The sequence below is a fragment of the Cavia porcellus genome, unplaced genomic scaffold (assembly GCF_034190915.1).
Source record: "Cavia porcellus strain 051 isolate PalLab524CR breed Dunkin Hartley unplaced genomic scaffold, mCavPor4.1 scaffold_3, whole genome shotgun sequence".
NCBI classification, from domain to species: Eukaryota; Metazoa; Chordata; class Mammalia; order Rodentia; family Caviidae; genus Cavia; species Cavia porcellus.
This window is the reverse complement of record NW_026947486.1, coordinates 70,003,777-70,024,029: the sequence shown is the minus strand read 5'-3', so window position 1 is coordinate 70,024,029 and position 20,253 is coordinate 70,003,777. Positions and strand designations below refer to the sequence as shown.

General features: G+C 38.3%; 1 protein-coding gene across 11 annotated transcripts in view; it reads right to left on the bottom strand.

Annotated features, from left to right (window-relative positions):
* The window catches only part of Tmem164 (transmembrane protein 164), a 156,388-nt gene that overhangs the window by 30,054 nt on the left and 106,081 nt on the right, over positions 1-20,253 (bottom strand). For all 11 annotated transcript variants that reach the window (XM_013150200.3, XM_013150201.3, XM_063246275.1 and 8 more), the window contains one exon: positions 6,110-6,188. In XM_013150200.3, the coding sequence (XP_013005654.1) occupies positions 6,110-6,188 (79 nt within the window). The remainder of the gene's footprint in view (positions 1-6,109; positions 6,189-20,253) is intronic.

Here is a 20,253-nt window from a genome sequence, read left to right as displayed (position 1 = left end):
TTATAGCAACACAATTGATTTTAGCAAAATCTTGGAAGCAGCCTATATAGTATGTCCATCACCAGATGAATGGGTGAAGAAAGTGTGGAATTTATACACAATAGAGTACTACTCTGCTATGAAGAGGAATATACTTGAGTCATTTGTAGGAATAAAAGTTTGCTCCTTGAGACCATAATTTAGTGAATAATCAGACACACAAGCTTAAATGTCAATTATTTCTGTTACACAAAACCCAAAATGTAATAAGGGGCAAAATAAAAGGAAACTAATAGGAAACAGGGAGACACAGCTTTTGCAAAAAGGAAAGGGACCAGGATATAGAGGGTAGAAGGAGGGAAAGGAAAGCAATAGGATGAATAAAGAATTAAGACGTATTATATACATGTATCAAGTCCTTACTAACCATTGTGTAATGCGAATGTACGCTAATGAAAAATAAAATTGAAAAAATATTGCAAAGTCAAACAGTAACAAACAACAACAACAGGATAGTTGTATATATGCTATGCTTAATCATTTAAGGAGAAAGTAAAATATTTCTAAAGTTTACTTATATAGTTTTTCTCAATATCCAAAAATACTGGTTCTAGGAATGCATGTGGATACCAACATAGTGAAAATGTCATGCTATTTGCATAAAACCTATATACAGTCTCCTATATAATTTATATCATCTCTAGGTTAGAGTATCTAATACCATGTAAATGCTCTGTAAATAACTGTTATACTGTATCATTTAGACATAAATAATGAAGAGAAAAGCCTTTATATGTCCATTGCAGACACAATTTTTTTTCAAATAATTTTGGTAGGTTTTGTCTCTTATTTATATTTTTGTATTTTATTAGTGTTTGTAGTATAAAATATTTATGTTCCTTGTGGGGAACTATACATGTACATAATACCACAACTTAATTATTTTTTAATCCCCTTTTTCTCCCCCATCTTGAGTCCTTTCTTTTTATTTTTGTGCATATTTGCAATACATAGTTTCATTCCTTGTGTACAGTTAGTGCCTATACAAACACATCATAATTCCTTTTTACATTTCTTTTCCTTCCCCTCCCTCCTGTTTCTTCCATCTCCTGATTCCTCCCTGCCCCCCCTTATTTTTCTGGTGCCAGGAAATGAACTCAGGACTTCACGCTTGCCAGTCTTTCCCCTTTTAGAAAGATCTACCTCACTATTTCCTATCTACCTTTTATTTTGCTCTCTATTTATACTTTGGATTTCTCATATAGGAGATTAAGCTTGCATGCCTGATTCATTTTATTTAACATTATAGTCTCTAAGATGCATCCATTTCCCTAAGTTTTATCTTTCTTTATGGCAAAGTAGTGCATAATGTGTGTAAATACCATATTTTCTTTAGCCATTTATTTAGTGATAGACATAAGGGGCCAAGATTTAGCTACTGTAAATTGTGTTGCTATAAACATGGGTAAACATGCATCCTTGTAATATGATATCTTTAACTCTTTCAGGAAGACAGCTTAAAAAGGGGAGTATCTGGATTGAACAGAATTACTATTTTTAGTTTTTGGAGGAATCTCCATAATGATTTTCAAAATGCCTGTACTAGTTTACAATCCCTACTAGTTTACATGTACCGACAGTGTAGAAGTGTTATTTTTCTCTACAGCCTCACCAGTATTTGTTATTTTTAATTTTTTCAAATATTTTTTATCTGAAGTTGGATTAATCCAATGTAACAGAATTTTTGATGGATAATAAAAACTGGTCATTAGCTTTGGTTGGAAGGATGTTGTTTAGCAATTTAAAGAAATGGCATTTTTGCTCAGGTTTGGAGGTGGTAGTGCGTTCAGATTACAACGTTCTGAGGAATAAAAAGTAAGTGAGAAAAGGGACTCATTCTGTACAGACACAATTATCTCCCTAACACACCAAACTACATTACAAAGTGTTCAGGTAGTGAACTGAAATGGTAAGCAGATAAACATTTTATTTTTGATAGTTACATATTTAAAGTGCATTAAAATAGCCAGTAAATCAAAGCTATGATTTTACAAATATGTGGTTTTCCTTAAGAATAAATATAGTTTCGTAAAAAGAAAGTCAATAGATGTAACTATGGATATATATATATATATATATATATATATATATATATATAGAGAGAGAGAGAGAGAGAGAGAGAGGGAGAGAACATAATAGTACAGATCTTTACACAGAGAAGGCAAAAATCGTCATGCCCAAAGAACTGACATTTGGGAGACACTGTTTGGACAATTCTTTTGAGAAGCTTGGTGGTAATGCAAAGAAGACAGTTGGATTGAGTTCAAAGAAACTTGTTTAGAATGGGAAAGATTTGCACATCTTTTAAAAATCTTTTTTTGTTATTTTGGTTGAGACAGGATCCCACAGTGTGGTCCAAACTTACTTCCAACCATCAGTTCTTCTGCCTCAGCCTCCTGCTGAGAATATAGGTGTGTCCCGCCACCCCTGGCCTGGAGCATGGTTATTGGCTGAAAACCCAGTTGCTAAAAAAGGATTGGCTTAAGGTTCCAGGAAACAAGGGACTCATGGATGGAATGAATTTCAGAGGAGGTAGGAGGGATGGGAGCTAACCACAAGGGGATATGATTAGCCACAGACAAGTGGAATATCACTCCTTCTGGGAGGGGAAGAAAGAATAAAAGAATGAATATGAGTAAAAAGTCTTATTGAAGTGGAGAAAATTACAGAGGGAATTCTTTTCTAAAAATGTCTATTCTGTCTGTCATTTGTTGAGGAGGGCATATACTGGCTAGAGTGGGCAGAAGCTTGAATATAGTGGACAGGAAGCCTGAAGATGGTAGACAAAGTTAATACCTGACTTCTGAGGGAACTGTGTGGAAGAGCTGAATAAAGATTCAACACTTAAGCAGTGGTGCTTAGAGCACAGTGATAATAGAGACATAAAGCTTAGTGACTCCAATCAGAATGATTTAGGTCATTTTCTCCAGTAGGCTAACACTAAGAACACTGAAAAGGGACTGGACATTGAGCCCAACTGGAAGAGAAAATAGGGTGAGGCACTTTCAGGGGCTGGTAAGGAGAAAGTTCCAGTAACTGGTCACGGTGATATAAAGTGTGTAGGCAGAAAGGAAGCTGAAAGCAGTGGAAATCTGATTCAAAGAGAGGAACACAGGACCTTAAGATCTGAAACAGTGGAGTCTCAGGGGAAGATGAGGCCCAGATGGCTGAAGAAAAGGGGATGCTGTAGTCCCTGTAACTTAAGCCCAGACCTTGAGAAGTTGGGGTAGGCTCAGAGGTCTTCACTAAAAGAATCAGGCTACTGGCTACTCTTAAAATGGATATATGGAGAACCACATACCACAGACTTCTTGAAATGGAAGGTTAGTGATCAAGAGGTTAGTGATGGTGGTGACGTAAAAGAGACAGAGAGAACAGTAAAGGAGCAAGCATTTTCCCAGTAGAGCTAAAACAATGATCTAGAAGAGACAGTGTCATGCTGGGGAGTATGTAGGGAAAGACAGAAAGAACCACCTCTATTGAGGGAGTGTTAGGCAAGGTATAGGAAGGACTATTTGTGATTGCCAGGAGATCAAGTATGTTAGTGTGACTCCATTATTTTACAATGCATACTTTATAGAATCTCTGCATGTCCTACACATATACAGAATTATAATTGGTTCATATCCAATAAAAATGTTTAAATAAACACTGTCACAAAATAAGGTAAAAAATATAGTTCTAGAGAGCCAAATGTAACGAGTTGAGAGGGAAGGAAACAAAGAAAAGGAGAGCAACACTGAAGAGAATTCACATGGACTATGACGGCGCCCACAGAACAAGATTCCCACTTAGCACTCCCCCACACACAACCCAACCACAGAACGTACATGCTGTGCTCAAGAGGACATTACCTTTCAGGAAAATGGGGTGCTCAGGCAAAGGAGGTATCTACAGCAGAGCTGTCTTGTTTTAATCAAAACCTGCTAAGCCACTTATTTCTGGAAAATCCAAAGATTCTTCTGGTTAACAGAAGCCATAAACTCTCAGCTTTCTTGTTTACAAGGAAATAACATCCTCTCCTCCTACTTAGATCCAGTCTCCCTCCATAAGGCTGAAGGTCAAAGGCTTGGGACCACAAGTGAAAACAGCCTTAGGAAGAAATCGAGCTTTCTCCATGCTTCTAGTCCCCATGTGAACAGCAGATGGCAGCAAAGAGCTAGAAAGGGAGCCAAACCTTTCAAAGAGCTCTAGGCTGACTAGATAGAAGTGGGTGGGGCTCACCAAATTCTACAAGGTCAAAGAGCAGCTTTGTGACATCAATCTACTTGTTCTACCGAGCTGAGGCATTAACAAGAGTATATCATCTTGCTCATTACAGCCCTACTAATTCTCAGCTCACCAGTTTGGGATTTGGACCACCAGTCAGATCTTCATAAGAAGGCACAACTATCCTCCCAGAAATGACAAAGCAAAAGTGTCCTAGGCTTTGGAAATGGTGTTCTATTCCTGCACTGTCAGCTGTAGCACTTATCACACTGCATTATGATTGTGGGTCTTCCACAATAGGCACAGACTCCTTGTGGAAGGACTGTGTCTTTATGGTTCATCTCTGATTTCCTAACGTACAGCGCTATAGTAGGTGTTCAACAAATGCATGTTAGGTGAATAGTTCAATCAGGGCAAAAAGACTCCCAGTTTGATGTGATTGGGCCTTCTGGACAGTGTGGCACAGGAAAGAGTACTGGTCTGGAAAGAATTTGGGTAAAGCTTCGAACCCCAGCTCTATTCCTTACAGCTGTGGACTAGGAACATAATGTTTCTGAGCCTTGATTTTTCCCCTCTATAGGAACTCTTCAACAGGATGGGAAAACACACAAAGCATGCTTAACACATATATCTTGCAGAACGTAAACACTTAATGAAAAGGAGTCACTGATATTTACTATAGTTATTACTGCTACAACATTGTTTCAGGGCCCAGGTGCCAGGGGAAGGGGAAAGAGTGACTAAGAGTAGGAAATAAATTGGAATTAAAATTCAGAGTCCTCCTTGGCACAGCTCTCGAAAAATGGCAAAGCTAACAGATCCCACAAAAGGCTGTTAAAGAACCATCCCACTCTAGAGGGAGTGGCTTCCCAGATTATTCATTTGGAGGGAAGGATGGCTATGTGAGATTTCTCATATCTGACCAGCCTTAGTCCAGCTACCTGACAACTTTTTATAGTGACCTCTGAGTACAAGCAGTTTTAATTACAGACATGCAGATTTGTCCATAAGTCCCATCACACAGCTTAGAAGCCAGGAACAATGGGTGGTTACAGTCTGGTACTCTAGTTCTGTTCAGGGATGCTGCTGTGCTGAGAAACAGCACACGTTTCCTGGATACCACAATTTCAGATTTCCCTGAAGGCTCAGCAAGAAAATGACTGCTTTTAAAGCAGATTGCACCAAGTGTTCTTTGACAGCATTAGACTTCCAGTGGCTGCACAGGATAAAAGCAGCCTCAAAGAATACACAAATTGATGGAAAAGAGGCCTGATTGATTGGAAAAGGGTATAGGAAGAAAATCTTCACTGCCAAGAAACAGCAGAGCCCTGTAGAGATCCAGACCACGTTCCAGTCAGCTCAAAGGTCCAAGTGACCTTATGCTGTTTTAGTGTGATAGGGGAAAACCATTGCTAACTAAGGTAAGGTATGGAGGTGTTCATCTTGTCCCAGCAACCAATACAAAAAGCCTGATACATAAGAGTGAAAAAGAATGTCTTCCATTTATGGGGTCTTCTAGGAATAGAATGCTGAGAAGGATCAAGTCTCATAAGAAGCTGACAGAGTATGGGGAGTGCCATGCAAACCCAAGCCAACACCAACAGCTCAGAGCCTAGGTCCCATGACAGGCAGGCAATTGCACCATGCTCACCCACAAAGTTTGGTTTGGAAAACCCCAGACTCTCTGTAGGCCTCATCTATGATCATCTCCTCAGTGCCTGACATCTGACATCATGCATGCTGAAAAGACTCAGCCAAGAAGCAGTGCAAGATCCCAGGAAGTACGCAAGAGGGTGTGACTACGCAGAATAGAGGAAGAGGCGTGTGGAGGTGGCACAAAGATGTAGTCTGCTAGCCTTACCTCCTTTCCAAAGCAGGTAGATGGGCACCACGTAGAGCATGACATGCTGAATGTAGTAGATCTCCAATTCAAAGGGGAGCTGTGAGGACAAGATGGAGAGAGGTGTTTCAAAACAGAACTACTCACTGCGATAACTTCTGATGCTCTTCACAACCCACATTTTTGTAACCCTAGAGGAGGATTTGAGTGGTCTCTGTAGAGAAAGCTACTTAACATTGCTTCTCCAGTGTTTTCAAAATTTATTTAGTAAGTGACTTTAAAAAAAAAACATTCTATAGAATATACTTGAAGAAACACAATCTTGTATCACTTTCTGCGGCTGACAAACTACAGACTATTTCTAAAGTTTCTCATGTGTCATGAAGAACATACGAAGGAGAATTTATCATTCCTACTTTCTGGTGAAAATAACTGATTCCAAGAATAATGAGTTTTCTCATTAGATACCTGGGTGTCAGTCCCTGATGAACTCTATTTTTGAGAAGACCAAGAAGCTAGGCCCATCCTGGCATAGCTTGCCAAAAAGAACTTCCCCGTGCTCCTGACACCCTACTAACACTCTCAACTGTTTCCAGTTTCCCACAAAAGGGAAGCCCTGGATCACCAATGTTTCCAACTGACATGGAGAGCTTGCTTTTGAGTTTGGCAGGAGGCAGAAAATGGAAACACTTGGGAAGGACCCTCACTAGCTAGCAAGAAGTCTATCCTATGGTGTATGTTTAATTCCTAACTTTCCCCTCCTCTTCCACTAAGGAAGCCTAGAGAGACAATGGGTAAGGTGTCAGTTGCCTCTCTGTTCCCTAAAGGACAGGCCCAGAATCAAGACTGCGTGCCAATGAGAGGAGGTCAAGCCTGCCTTGTGCCAAGGGGTAAAACCAAAAAATGGCAGACCTTCCAGAATAAGAGCTGGGACAACTGCAGACCCTGGACACAAACAGTAGCTCTGGCTCTTGACAATAGAATCCACATGAGGAAAACATTCTCAGTGACCTAGATAATGCTCAACTGCAATTTTATTTCACAGAAGGGAATGTAAAAACTCAGAAAAGGAGATGAGTTTCCAAGAATTTCTAAACATGCTGGGGCAAGTTATGAGATTTGACACCGGACGTTACTAGCACAAGGTCGGTATAGAAGACTCAAAGGCCCACACTCCACCCTCAGTGAAGTGGCTGTGGAAGGCTCTACTATTTTAAATTTGGGGACGGCTTTAATGCTTTTCAGATGTTTTCACACCCATAATCTACTCCATCTCTTATCTGGAATATGAAAAACTTGAAATACACAAAGGTTAACTGATTTGACTGAGGTCACTCAGAAAAAAAAAGCAATGAGGAAAAGTCCCAGCTAATTAGAATCTTGACCTCTCCTTGAAATGGCCTTTGGAAGTTAGGCTGCTGTCTGTCTCAAAGCAGGAAGCAGAGAATTGGGGCAAAACTCTGTGAGCAATAGTCCCATGGAATCCTCAAGCGGTCCCTCTGCCTACCTCTCAAACTTCAGCTGCCAATTCTTCACCTGGGCTTGCAATGCCCACTGCCTCTCCCTGATTTAGATTTGACTCTGCTGCTTAGTAACTCCATAGCCTTGGGCAAGTCACGACCTCTCAACCCCAGATTTGGTGTCTGTATAATAGAGGTAATCATAATGTTATAATATTGTTGTGTTTTTTTATTTATAAAAATACAATGTTTTATGTACTTATCATGAATATTTTGTTAACTATTTAAACTAATTTTCACAATAACTACATTGTCCTGATTATCATTTTAGAAATGGGAAAGTAAAAAAAAAAATTAAAAAAACAAAGAAATGAGAAACCAAGGTTCAGAGAGATTAGATAGCTTCCTGACAGACAGAGAACTCATTTGGTAACAGAGCCAGGATTCAAATCCAAGCCATCTGCTCTAGAATTTATGGCTTTAGCCAGTGTACAGTTGGTCCTCCTTCCTTATCCATAGGGCATTGGGTTCAAGACCCCCCAGAAGATATATAAATCCAAAATTGCTCAAGTTCCTTATAGAAAATGACATAGCGTTTGCATACAACTCATGCAATCTTCCTGCATACTTTAATTTTTAGATGAGTTACAGTAAATAATACAATGTATATGCCACATAAATAGTTTGTATGTTGCATTGTTTAGAGAACAATGACAACAGGAGTCAATACACCTTCAGGACAGATTTTTAACAGCTAGTTGAATATGAGGATGTACAACTCATGGCTCCACAGGGCTGACTATACTATTTCTGCTTGTTGCCCTCTAAAAAGCCTGACACATAGAATCTGCTAGATGGGGAAGAGCTGCTGTTATTACAAATGCAGAACAGCAGTAGTGGCAGCAGGAGCTGTTGTAGGGACAACAGCAGGACTGGCACATGTCCCCACTTGTCTCTCCAGTTGGTGACTCAGCCCACTCCTTCCTGTTCAGATGATTCTCACTTCATAGCCTCCTTTGCCCACTGTCACTCTAGCCCCACATCACACAGTGGCCAATCTTACACTTCAGCACAGGGCTCCCAGCTCCTCAGTCACTTGCCACTAATACACTGGCCTTCTGTAGCCACCACGGCCACAGACCTCAATCGGAGTCAAGAGACTGTCCCCACCAGGGTTTCTTTGCTCTGAGGGATGCCTAAACCTCCTATTTCAAGAATTCCTTACCTTGGAGAGAAGAGACACAGAGTATTAAGCTGGGTTCAATTGTCACTGCTGATCAGGGATAGGGAGAGTAAAGAGAAAACAGGTAAAGAGGAACTGTCAGAGAGAAAGGGATGGTAGAGATGAAAGACAGGATGGTAAAATAACATACTGGTAGCAAAAATAAGGAAACTAAATGGGCACCAGATCGGGGCTTCTCGCTAACTTGCGATTAGAGGAGATGGCATATAAGAAGCTGGGGCCATTCTGAACTTGTATGACAACCTGGCAAAGATGCTTGTATATATGTAGGAATGTGTTCTGGATTTCAAAGAGAGCTGCAGAGGATGAGAAGAGATGGGAGGCAGATGATATACGCATATGGCTACACATTACAAGATAGACATATACAAATACACATTTCTAAAAAACAGAAAAATGAAGCCAGACATAGTGGTGCACATTTGTAGTCCTAGATATTCAGGAGGGTGAAGCAAGAGGATCTCAAATTCAAGACAAATTCAAAACCCTGTCTCAAAATAAAATAACAAGGGCTGGGTATGTAGCTCAGTGGTAGAGTGCCTTCCTAGCATATATGAGGCTCAGGTTCAATCCCTAGTGCCACAAAACAAACAAGCAAAGTAAAAAAAAATGGCAGTTTAAAAGGATGAAATTCTAAATGCATAGAAATGTTAATATTTTCTTCAAGCATGCCATTGGGACATCTTATGTACTTGGCTTTGCAAACTTTCCAGAAGAAGGGATGGGTAGAGAGAGATAGAAGCCAAGACTAAAGGATAATAGCAATATGAAGGGATAACTGGTAAGAATATGAAAACTTATTTATAGATTGAAGGAAAAAACAACTTAACAGGAAGAAGCTGAACAAGCAAGAAGGACAGGAGGTACCAGATAGTAAGAAGATCAGCAAAAAGCAGAAAGGTATGGAACCCAAAGAAGAAATGGAAGGGTTAGTCTTGGCCTCCCAGAATGTGTGAAGAAAGGACAGGCTGAGGTGACAGTAATGTATGAAGGAGGGGTGCATGCTGTAAATTGAGAGCTCACACCATTCCTCAAGAGACAGCATGACAATGACTGCAAAGTGTCCAGAGCTAATGATGAAGCACAAAGTGAGAGCAGGCAGTCACAAAGAGAGGGCCCTGGTCTCAGTTTAGACTCAGATGATACTTCCCAAAATAAAGACTAGTAAAACAAAGCACTGTGGATTCACAGAGGACAATACAAGGTACCATAAGGAAATACTCAGAAAAATTCAGTACATGAGCCATTCCATAAAATAATATAAAACAAGGATCAATACCTCAATATCACAAATGACAAAGGTTGAATGGACTGTTTCTGAGTAAAAAAACAAACAAAAACTCCAGATAGAACAATTAAAGCAAAGTCTAAACTCAACTACATCTTGATTTTTAAAACATGGTTCAAAAGACATTCCTGGACGAATGTGGAAATTTGACTATGAATTGATAAAGCCATTGTCATAAAAAGACACACAAGCTTAAATGTCATAATTTCTTTTAAGCAAGAAACAGGAGTTATAAGAAAAGAGCAAAATAAAACTTAGATAATAGGAAGTAGGGAGATAGAGCTTTCTCAAATGTGAATGAGATCAAGAGATGGACAGAAGAGGAAGCAAGGGAAGGACACGGATGATAAAAGGGAAGTAAGACGTGTTCTGCACATGGAGCAACTCTACACAGGGAATGAAAGCATTAGGCAATACAAACACGTACTAATAAAAGTTTTTTTAAAAGTAGATGGTATTTAGAATTACTGATAATTTCCTGAAGAGTGACAATGATATTTTGGTATATAAAGAATATCCTTATTCTTAGAACTTCAGGCTGAAATATGTACAGTCATCAAGATACAGTAACTTTCTCTGCAATCATTCCACAAAGATAATGATAGGCTTAGAAAGTAAATTTAAAAATGCTAGCATATATATATATATATATATATATATATATATATATTGCTCTATTTGTATTTCAACTTTTCCATGTTTGAATTTTGTATAATAAAAAGTTACATAAATATGTATAAACTAATATGGTGAAACTCTAAGATATACTACATGGCAGAAAAAACAAAGCACATTGTTTTTCAAGAAGAATTTATCAGTATTTATCAAAATGCTTGAATTCTTATTCACTTTGACTCATTTCACTTGTAGGATTTTTACTAATAGAGATACTTGCACACACACACACAAAGATACATATAAATGTTCACTGCAGCATTATTTATAAATTTATTATTTATAAATAAATATATATTTATTATGTATAAACATTATTATTATTTATATATTAATTAAAAACAAATGTAGTAGGTACTGGTGGCACACAACTACAATTGCAGCTACCTGAAAGGCTGAGGCAGGAGGATTACTAGTTCAAGGTCAGCTTGGGTAACAAAGACTCCCGGTCTCAAAGTTAAAACTGAAGGACTGGGGATAGAGCTTAATAGTAGCACAATTCTTGGCTGAATGCTTAGCACTTCCCAACCCCTAGAAAAGGGAAACAACTCTTGCAGAATAACTACTCAATGTTTTTTTTTTCTTTTCATCAGTTATTGGTTATAGAACCCAGGGTTTTCACACTAAGCTACACGCCCAGTCTATTTTTCATTGTTTATCTTTGTAACAGGGTCTAGCTAAGTTGCCCAGGCTGGGCTTGAATTTGTGATCCTTGTACTTCAGCCTCCTAAAGGGCTAGGATTACAGGTGTGTGCCACCATGTCTGGCTTCAACCATTTAAAAAAAAACAATTACAATTATATCCAGTTTAAAAAAAAAAAACAATTCTGTTTTTATAGAGCATGATCCTTTTTGTAGAAAAATGGTCAATTTACGTGAGTGTGTGTATGCATGAGTATAAATGCATATAAAAGAACTGGGATGCATTTCACAAACTGGGGAAGAAGAGAGAATTGCTTTGACTTTGGGTTTTATACATTTACATGGCTGGATTTCTATGATGAATGTACTCACTTATTAGTAATAGTGCAACTAAAATTTTTTAAAGGATGAAAAAGGGACAAAAGAAGACTACATCCAACTGTTAACAGTAATTACCTCTCTGAGGAGTGGGAAAGGGTAATTTTCCTCTTATTTTTCCTTTTTCATTTCTTTTTTTATTGGTACATTTAGATATACATGATGATAATATTCATTATAGAGAATTTGTGCCTGTGTGTGATAAAACTTGCTTCTTTTTTCTCATTCCCCTCCAAAAGGAGGGAATTTTCATGTTACATTCTTCATATTTCTGTATTATAGGAATTGTTACCCAAGGAAGTACATTAAGCTCTTAATAATGATTGTTAAGTCTTTCTCATTTTTCAAAACTCCTCCTTCAGCAGATCTGAGCGTGTTAAAAATAGCATGTTGGGGTGGGTTACATGCCTCCACATCCCAGGTTCTCATATCTACCCTGGCGACCCCAATCCCATCTCTCTAGTAAAGACAAATGCCATAGCTTTTCCAAGTACAGGGTATTACACCATATTTTCATAGACAAAGTGAGAAGGAGGGATGAATAACGAGGCCACAGCCACTGGTCTTTCCTTTTCCCCTATCAAGGCCACTCTATACTTCCTCCTTGTGCTCAGAATCCTTAAAAGATCAAAGGAACAGAGCTGAAATTTCAAGTGGCTGGCTCCACCCAGCTCCTCAATGTTCAACAAAATATATCGAGCCCATGAAAGGTGCTGTAAAATCTGGTGGTACAGCTATGTGGACAAGAGTTATTTCTTAATATGAAACACAGAACAGCTCAGAACTCCCTGCAGTTTGGGGTCTGCCAGCCAATACACATTCTATAAACTCTCACTAAGCTGTCTCTTTTAGCCAAGATGAAAATGAAACTACCTAACTTGCACCTCCCAACTTTAATTAACTTAGGAGCCGGTCCTCTTGAGAAACTACAAGCGTACCATTTTTGAATACCGTCCCAGGTATAAAAAGTTATTTTTGGCCAGTTGTGGTAGCATACATTTGTAATCCTGGATATTATGAGGCTGAGACAGGAGGACTGCAAGTTTGGAGGTAGACTGGACAAAATAAAAAGGGATGGGGATGTAGCTCAGTAGCAGAGTGCCTCTGGGTTCCATTTTTTTTTATTCAAGAAGAGAAAGTCAATATTTATATGACACTCTTCACAGAATTCACGGGAAAGCAAATGATGGAAATAATTCAGATGGATTATTGAGGAAGTACGACAGATGTAAGTCAAAAGAAAATGACAATAGCTTACATGTGGAGGGCAGACTGTGCCTGCAGAGTGGCCTATACAGGGCTGGCCTTCTTACTTAGACAGTGTGATAAAGGCCCAAAGTGAACCTTTCCCACTACTAACAGGAAAAAAGCATACTTCTTTGCTGCCTCAGGTTACAAACTGTACTCCCACAATTTAAGCTACATAAAGTGGGGAAGTACAGTATGAGAAGAAAAGTACTAAATTCCCAGTTCCTCATCAGCCTAAACAGCCTGTGGCACCCTCCTTCCATATTTGAGTGCCTTCAAAGGATTTGAGTCCAATGGCTAGATACAAAGGCCCACCTCACACTAGGTCTATAGCAAAGACAAGGAAAAAAGGCCTCTGAAATTTGGCTCTAGGCCTGGTCAAAAAGTCAGTCAATTTATCCCCTGTTCATATCCAGGTAAGCAAGGAGTCTGGTCAATCATCTACTCTCTGGAAACCAGTGCTTAAAGGCAGTCAGTGGACCAGGCAGTCAGTGTTAGACCTGTTTTCCTCGGCAACCCCCACCCAACTAGCCCTGTGACTTCTGCTATAAGCTGGAGTCAAATTCATGAATCTGTAAATTGAAGGAAAGCAAATGTCACATATCCCCTCGAGGCCACTGGAAATGGATAGTGCTTGGCCATATCCTGGCATAAACAAACTTTTTTCACTTCTCTTTCTACTTCTTTTCATCTCTTCTGTTTGTTTCCCATTCTCTGTCTCTTCCCAGGCTCTAAGTGTGCCCCTAGATTTTCCATCATCAGTAAATGATAGCAAACTTAGATCCACAGGAGTTTCTGGCTAACTCAACACAGACAGAATGTGCTGAATCTTTATCTGTATCACACAGTTTTTTGAGTCTTTTTTGGACCCACTGGGATAGGGACCCAACAGTTTGTATTTTCATAAAGTTCTCCATGGATATTTGGATGCAGGGAAATTTAACCTATGCCTGAAGAAATATGACAGGAGGGCAAACTCTAAATCAGAGCAGGTATGGAAATTTGGTAGGTATGGAAATCTAAGAATAGTCTCACTAAGAAATGGAAAGCAGTTTCCAGGAAAAGGTATTGATTCGGATACAATGTGACTATTATTCAGAACAAACAAACAAAAAAGGTAACAATAAAAATTAATAGTACTAATAACTACTGATACATACAACTTCTCTGTCAGGCATTGGTCTAACTACTTGATAGGTATTAACTATTTCCTGCAACTCCCTAAGGTAGTTTCTATAATCTCTCCTCTACACAGAGGAAATTGAGACAAAGACATTAAGTAACTGACTTGGGGTAACTTACAGAACCACAATGTAAACCAGGCAATCTGGCTCCAGAATCAATATTTTTAACCACTGACCTGAATTACTTCAGTGCACGATAATACCCTTTATGGTATATAAGGAATACTTGACTTTGCAATTGATTTATAAATTATTCAAATACATAATGGTTTGACATCCTGCTATTTAGATATTCTTTCCCCACCATCCCTAATATGTGAGCTTGGACAGAGAATATTGCACTACCATGGGAATTGATTGACTAGCACTGATGAACCTCATATACTAAACAGAAGAAACACAAATCCTCTTTAGAGGACTTCAAAATTCAAAAATTTGACACAAATAAAATCCCAGGAAAAACAAGCAATTTACAATAAAAAATTAACAATAATAATAACCTTTAAAACAAAACCTACACACAAAGGAAACAAGCCAAGAATCACAAAGGAAAAGCTTTAAAAATCTCATATAATGTAATTATTACTCATTAAGGCATGTTTATTTATGTATCAAAAAATGTGATAATTGAAATAAAAACTCAATAGATATGTTTAACTGATGATTACACACAACTAAAGAGTTAATAACTAGATTATAGAGCTTAAGAAATTATCTAAAATGCAGTATAGTAAGATAAAGAAAAAATATGAAAGAACAATTAAGAGAAAGATGGTAAGAAGTACTAAAATCACTAAATGTCATCTCAGAAGGAGAACAGAACTGAGGCAGTATTTGAAGGTATAACAGTTGAGAATGTTCAGGAACTATATGAAAGATATAAGCACAAATTCTAGAAGCACAAAGAATGGCTAAGAGTATAGCATGTGTACTACACATAAGGACACAGGTTTTACTCTCACCTCACAAAAGGGAAATAAGAATAGCTCAATGAATTTCAAACAGAACAACTACAAATAAATCAATGCCAAAATCTATCATTGTAATTTGTAGAACACCAAGGATGCAGAATGGGGAGAACCAGGATGCAATCAACGCCATCACCTGTGAGCCAGCCAGAGCGCAGACCAGGGAGAACCAGAAAGGAAGCTAAGTCCCTGAGTATAAGCCAGCCGGAGTGCAGACTAAGGAGAACCAGGAAGGCAGCTGTGCTCCACCTGTGAGCCAGCCTAAAGCTGGAAGTCTGAGCAACTATTTAGAGGACAACAATATGCAATATAGGAACTGTTGTAGATTTCCTACTGTCTTATCACTGTCTCATTTCATTTGATTGTTATTTTATTCCCTTTAATATAAAAATAATTACATAAATAAAAATAAAAAATTATAGAACACCAATCACAAAGAAAAGATCTTACAAGCGACTGAAAGAAAAGAGGAATTATGTTCAAAACAGTGAAAGCAAAGACTAATTACTGACTTTTCTAAGTAACAATAGAAAATGAATATAGTAAAACTATATCTTCATTGTTCTTGGGCAAAAGTAACTATGCTTCGAGAATTTTATATCCATGTCTTCCAAGAATGAAGGAGGAATACAGACATTTTTTATATAAAGAACAACCAAGATGTTGTCATCAGATCATTATTAAAGAGAATTTTCAAAACGTACTTCTAACAAGTAAAACGTAGTGATAGAAAGACGATCTGAGATGTAATAAAAATGTTAATTGTGTTAGTTTTTGTTACTATAATGATATATCCAAGGTAGACTACTTTATAAAGAAAAGATGCTTACTTTGCTAGCCATTCTGGAGTTAGAAGATTTAAGGGCCTCATCTGGTTTCTTGGTAGCAGAGTCCCAAGACAGCACAAAATATCACACAGCAAGAGACAGGTATCACGTGTGCCAGTGTGTGTCTGGATTCTGTCCTTCTTCTTATAAAACCATTAAGACTCAATCATGGGGGCCGCAATGTCCTTACTTAATCCTAATCACTGTCTAAAGGCCCCACCTCTAAACATCATAGTCAAACCAAGTTTTCACTTTCAACATACTTCACAATGAGGATTAAATTTCAACATATAAAACCTTAGAAAACACTTCAGAACAGTGAGAAACAAAAAGATAAATATTAGGTAAATTTAAATGAATATTGATTATAAAAATGATAATGTCATCCGTTATTTTTTAAAAGAGAAGCTAGAACACTAGCAAACAAAACTATATGAAACATGAACACAAATGTTAAGGGTGGTTTATTGTGTTATATTGTAAAGAGTGAGGTTATACCCCTATTTCTTACTATCCACATTCCTAGGGATATATTCAAGACAGATAAAATATATGTACCTAGAAGCTCATACTTGAATATAATTGATATTATTCATAATAGTCCAAAAGCAGGTACAATAAAAATGTCCTTCAACTGATGAATAAAGAAACAAGATATATTCAGAAAATTACGTAATATTAAATTAAATAATAATTAATGAATTACTGATTTACGGTATGACACAGAAGAACCTTGAAAAGATTATGGTAAGTGAAAGAAGCCAGACAGATACTAAAGGACAAACATTGTAGGATTATATTTGTATGAAATATCTAGAATAAACTAATCTACAGACAGAATTTTGATCAGTTATTGCTTGTGGTTATGAGGTACTGTAGCAGGATAGGGAGATGATAGCTGAAGGGTACAGGTTTCTTTTTGAACTTATGAAAATGTTTTAAAATCTATCATGGTGATGGTTGTGCAACTCTACAAATATACTAAAAAGCACTGAACCGTACACTTTAAATAAGTGAATTTTATATTATATGAATTATACCTCAATAAGCATTAACTCAAAAAAATGATATAAGGTCATTGTAATTTTGAGGAAAAATGTGAAGATATAGACTGACCCTGGACTTGGATAAGTTTCTGTATTAGCATTGCAAGACAACCATTCAAAAACAACTGAAATATAGTACATAACTTCCACACACTTAAAATGGAAAAGTGAAAGGAGAAGAAAATATTAATCAAGTCATAAAAAAGTGCAAGGAAGAGAAAAAGACAAAATACTTCCATCTGGATGGAGTTCTCAACCTGAATTAAAATATGCTAGTTCAAGTGACATTCTGCAGTCCTACTTGTGCTAAGAAGCAGGCTTTTTGTGTATGTGCTAGAATCTCGTAGAGGCTCAAGCTCTAGCAAATCTTAATTCATAGAGTCTGGTTGGGAGCAGCACAAGGTCTGTGACCTCTAAGAAAATAGAGAGAAGACATCCTCTTTTTGGTCACTATTTCTCAAATAAGTTGAGTTCTATATGTCTTAGAGTCTAAAGTAAAACGAGTAATTCTTTTATGGACAAGCAATTTGAATTCTGGCATCCAGCTTGAATAACAGCTTGAATTATTAAAGAGTGAAATGGAGGGCTAGAGATGTAGCTCAGTAGTAAAGTACTTGCCTAGCCTGTGTAAGGTCCTGCATCCAATCTCGCACAGTATAAAAAAAAATGGTATGATACATTTACTGGGTGGCCAGGTGACCTGTGGAGCTAGATCCCTGTCTGTCTGTAAACACCTGGCTGCTTTTATAAGAACTGTAAATGCACCAAGCATGTTCTACCAGATATGATAATTGGCCTTCTTTCTGTGGCAGCATGATGTTACATGATATATATTTAAGCTCTAGCCATGTATCTTCCTATAGTAACTCCTGGTCCCTGTTCAACAGGGAAAGCTGCCATCTCCTTGTTCAAGTCTGGAAATAGAACAGTGCCCAACCCTTTGAGCAAGTCACAGGTGACCTCTGGCTATTGCATATAGCCATATGCTGTGAGACACAAATGGGAATTGCCCAAATCTTTCAACATCACCCAGAGGCCTACAAATTCATGTCCTTCCCCACTACTCATATCTTGAATACTCACTCCATAGGAAATCTTTCATTCCTGTCCCAACACACACCCACAGTTCACACAGTGTAGATCCCTCAGGCACTATGTTTCCAGTGTTTGTGTTTCATTGTGGACCTCAGAAAAATGAATGTGGAGACTAGTCAGTCATGACTATCCACCTATAGAAAAATCTCGCATGACAAAAGGTCATAGAAAAGCCTCTTTACCAGCCAAAGTAAAGCACAAATGCAGCAGAGGTTCAGATTGTGACTGGAGCCAATAGCTGGTAACTGCCCCAGGAAAGGAGCTAAGGGCATGCTACAGCTAAGGTTTCAGCATGCTTTGAGATTCTTAGAGGTTAGTGCGGGGAAGAAGTGTGCTATCCAGATACTGGGGGGACACAGATTTCCCCACCACTCTCTCAGTCCTATCTGCATCAATATGGTGGCCTAAAAGCACAACTTGGGATCCAGGACTGATGCAGAGAATAACCAGCTAGCTTCCAGTAGGCTCCTGTTATCTCACCAACCAAACAGCCATATCTAACTTGCTGCCAGCTTAGAAAAAATACATTCATAGTCCAGATGAACATACTCAGCTTGAGATGACCCCCAACTGCCATTTTGAACCAACATAATTTACAATTCCCAGCAACGCCTGAGAAGCAGTGTACACATTTCTGGTGCCAAGCCTGGTGGGTTTTACAGATTTTCATTTAGCAGGTGTCTGTTGCTAAATCAGTAGCAGCTGCTAATTGCTTTTCCTCCCTTGAATCCTCAGACAGAATAAAACATCTGGTGTTCTCTCACTTTGGGTTAAAATCGGATACCTTATCATTTCTCCTTTGGGTTTCATTTTCATTAATAAGCTTTCAACTGATGCCTGGAATAGGCCATCCTAGAGCAAGAGGAATTTTTAAGGACAAGACAACATAGGGAGCCTGTTTCATGTACCCAGACTCCAAGCAAGGGTACAGGGTATCTGAGGGCATTTTCTATAATCCCATGACCACCCAGGGAACCTGAGGCAAATCTTCTGAACCAGGACTCTGAAAGCCTGCAACCCTTGAACTGCAGTGCCCTTTCCTGTCCTGAACAGCTTTCAGCTTCTCAAAACACCACTCCTTGGCCCCGAACTAGTTCTTCCATGGGAGAAGGGGAGTGTATTAATATGTAGACTCCTCTACCGAGATAAACAGAAGTGTCAGAGAAAATAAACCCCATACACTAGAGAGCAATTACAAAGACCCATCATTGCTAGCACCGCCACCCTGTTTAATACCAGTTCTCTCTTGTAGCTTTTGCATCTACTTTGAAACTTTTTGTCATTGTTTTTTTCAAGTCCTTTTGCTGGGACCCAAGTCTTCCTCTTGATTCTAAGTCAAACACCATTCTCAAAGTCATCTTAACAGCAACTCATACATTTTATGGTATTTATAGTCTTAGCTAATCTTCATAAACATTTACTACTGTCAGGCATGTGGATATACATATTACATACTTTATTTTACTTTAGATTTCAGAATTATTGGACTGTCCTCATTTTATAATATGCAACAGGTACTGGGAAGAGCTATTTATGCTACAGAAGGAAGCCTAGAACTGCAACCTGAATTGAAGCCTCTGCTCTGCTGACTGGGGATTTGAAGATATTAAGAAATAAAATTATTATAGTTATGATCATGGTACTAGGGTGGACACATATATCACAGGAGGTGGGTGGCACAAGGGGCTCTGCCTAATCCCCTTCTATTTATATGTCTGAAAACTGCATTACCCTTCTCAGTTGCCACATGACAAAGTATTTATTTCATTGAATCTTCATGATATGAGATAGTTAATGTTGTTATTCCTGTTATACGGGTGATGAGACCAAGCAAATTTAAATGGCTAAAACAGACTCCGAAATTTCTTCCTAAGTGCAGCTGCCAACCAAGAGCATCCCATTCAGCACTTATATACCAGGGGAGGTAGAAAGAGGAGTGGTCTGAGAGTCAGAAGATCTGAGGACTAATTTGAGATCTGTCACTCACTGGCCACAAGACCTGTCATGATTTGGATAAATATCCCCCCAAAGACCCATAATTTAATGATTTGGTTGTCAGGGTGTTATTCTATCGGGAGTTGATGGATGTGGGGCCTAATAGAAAGAAGTTA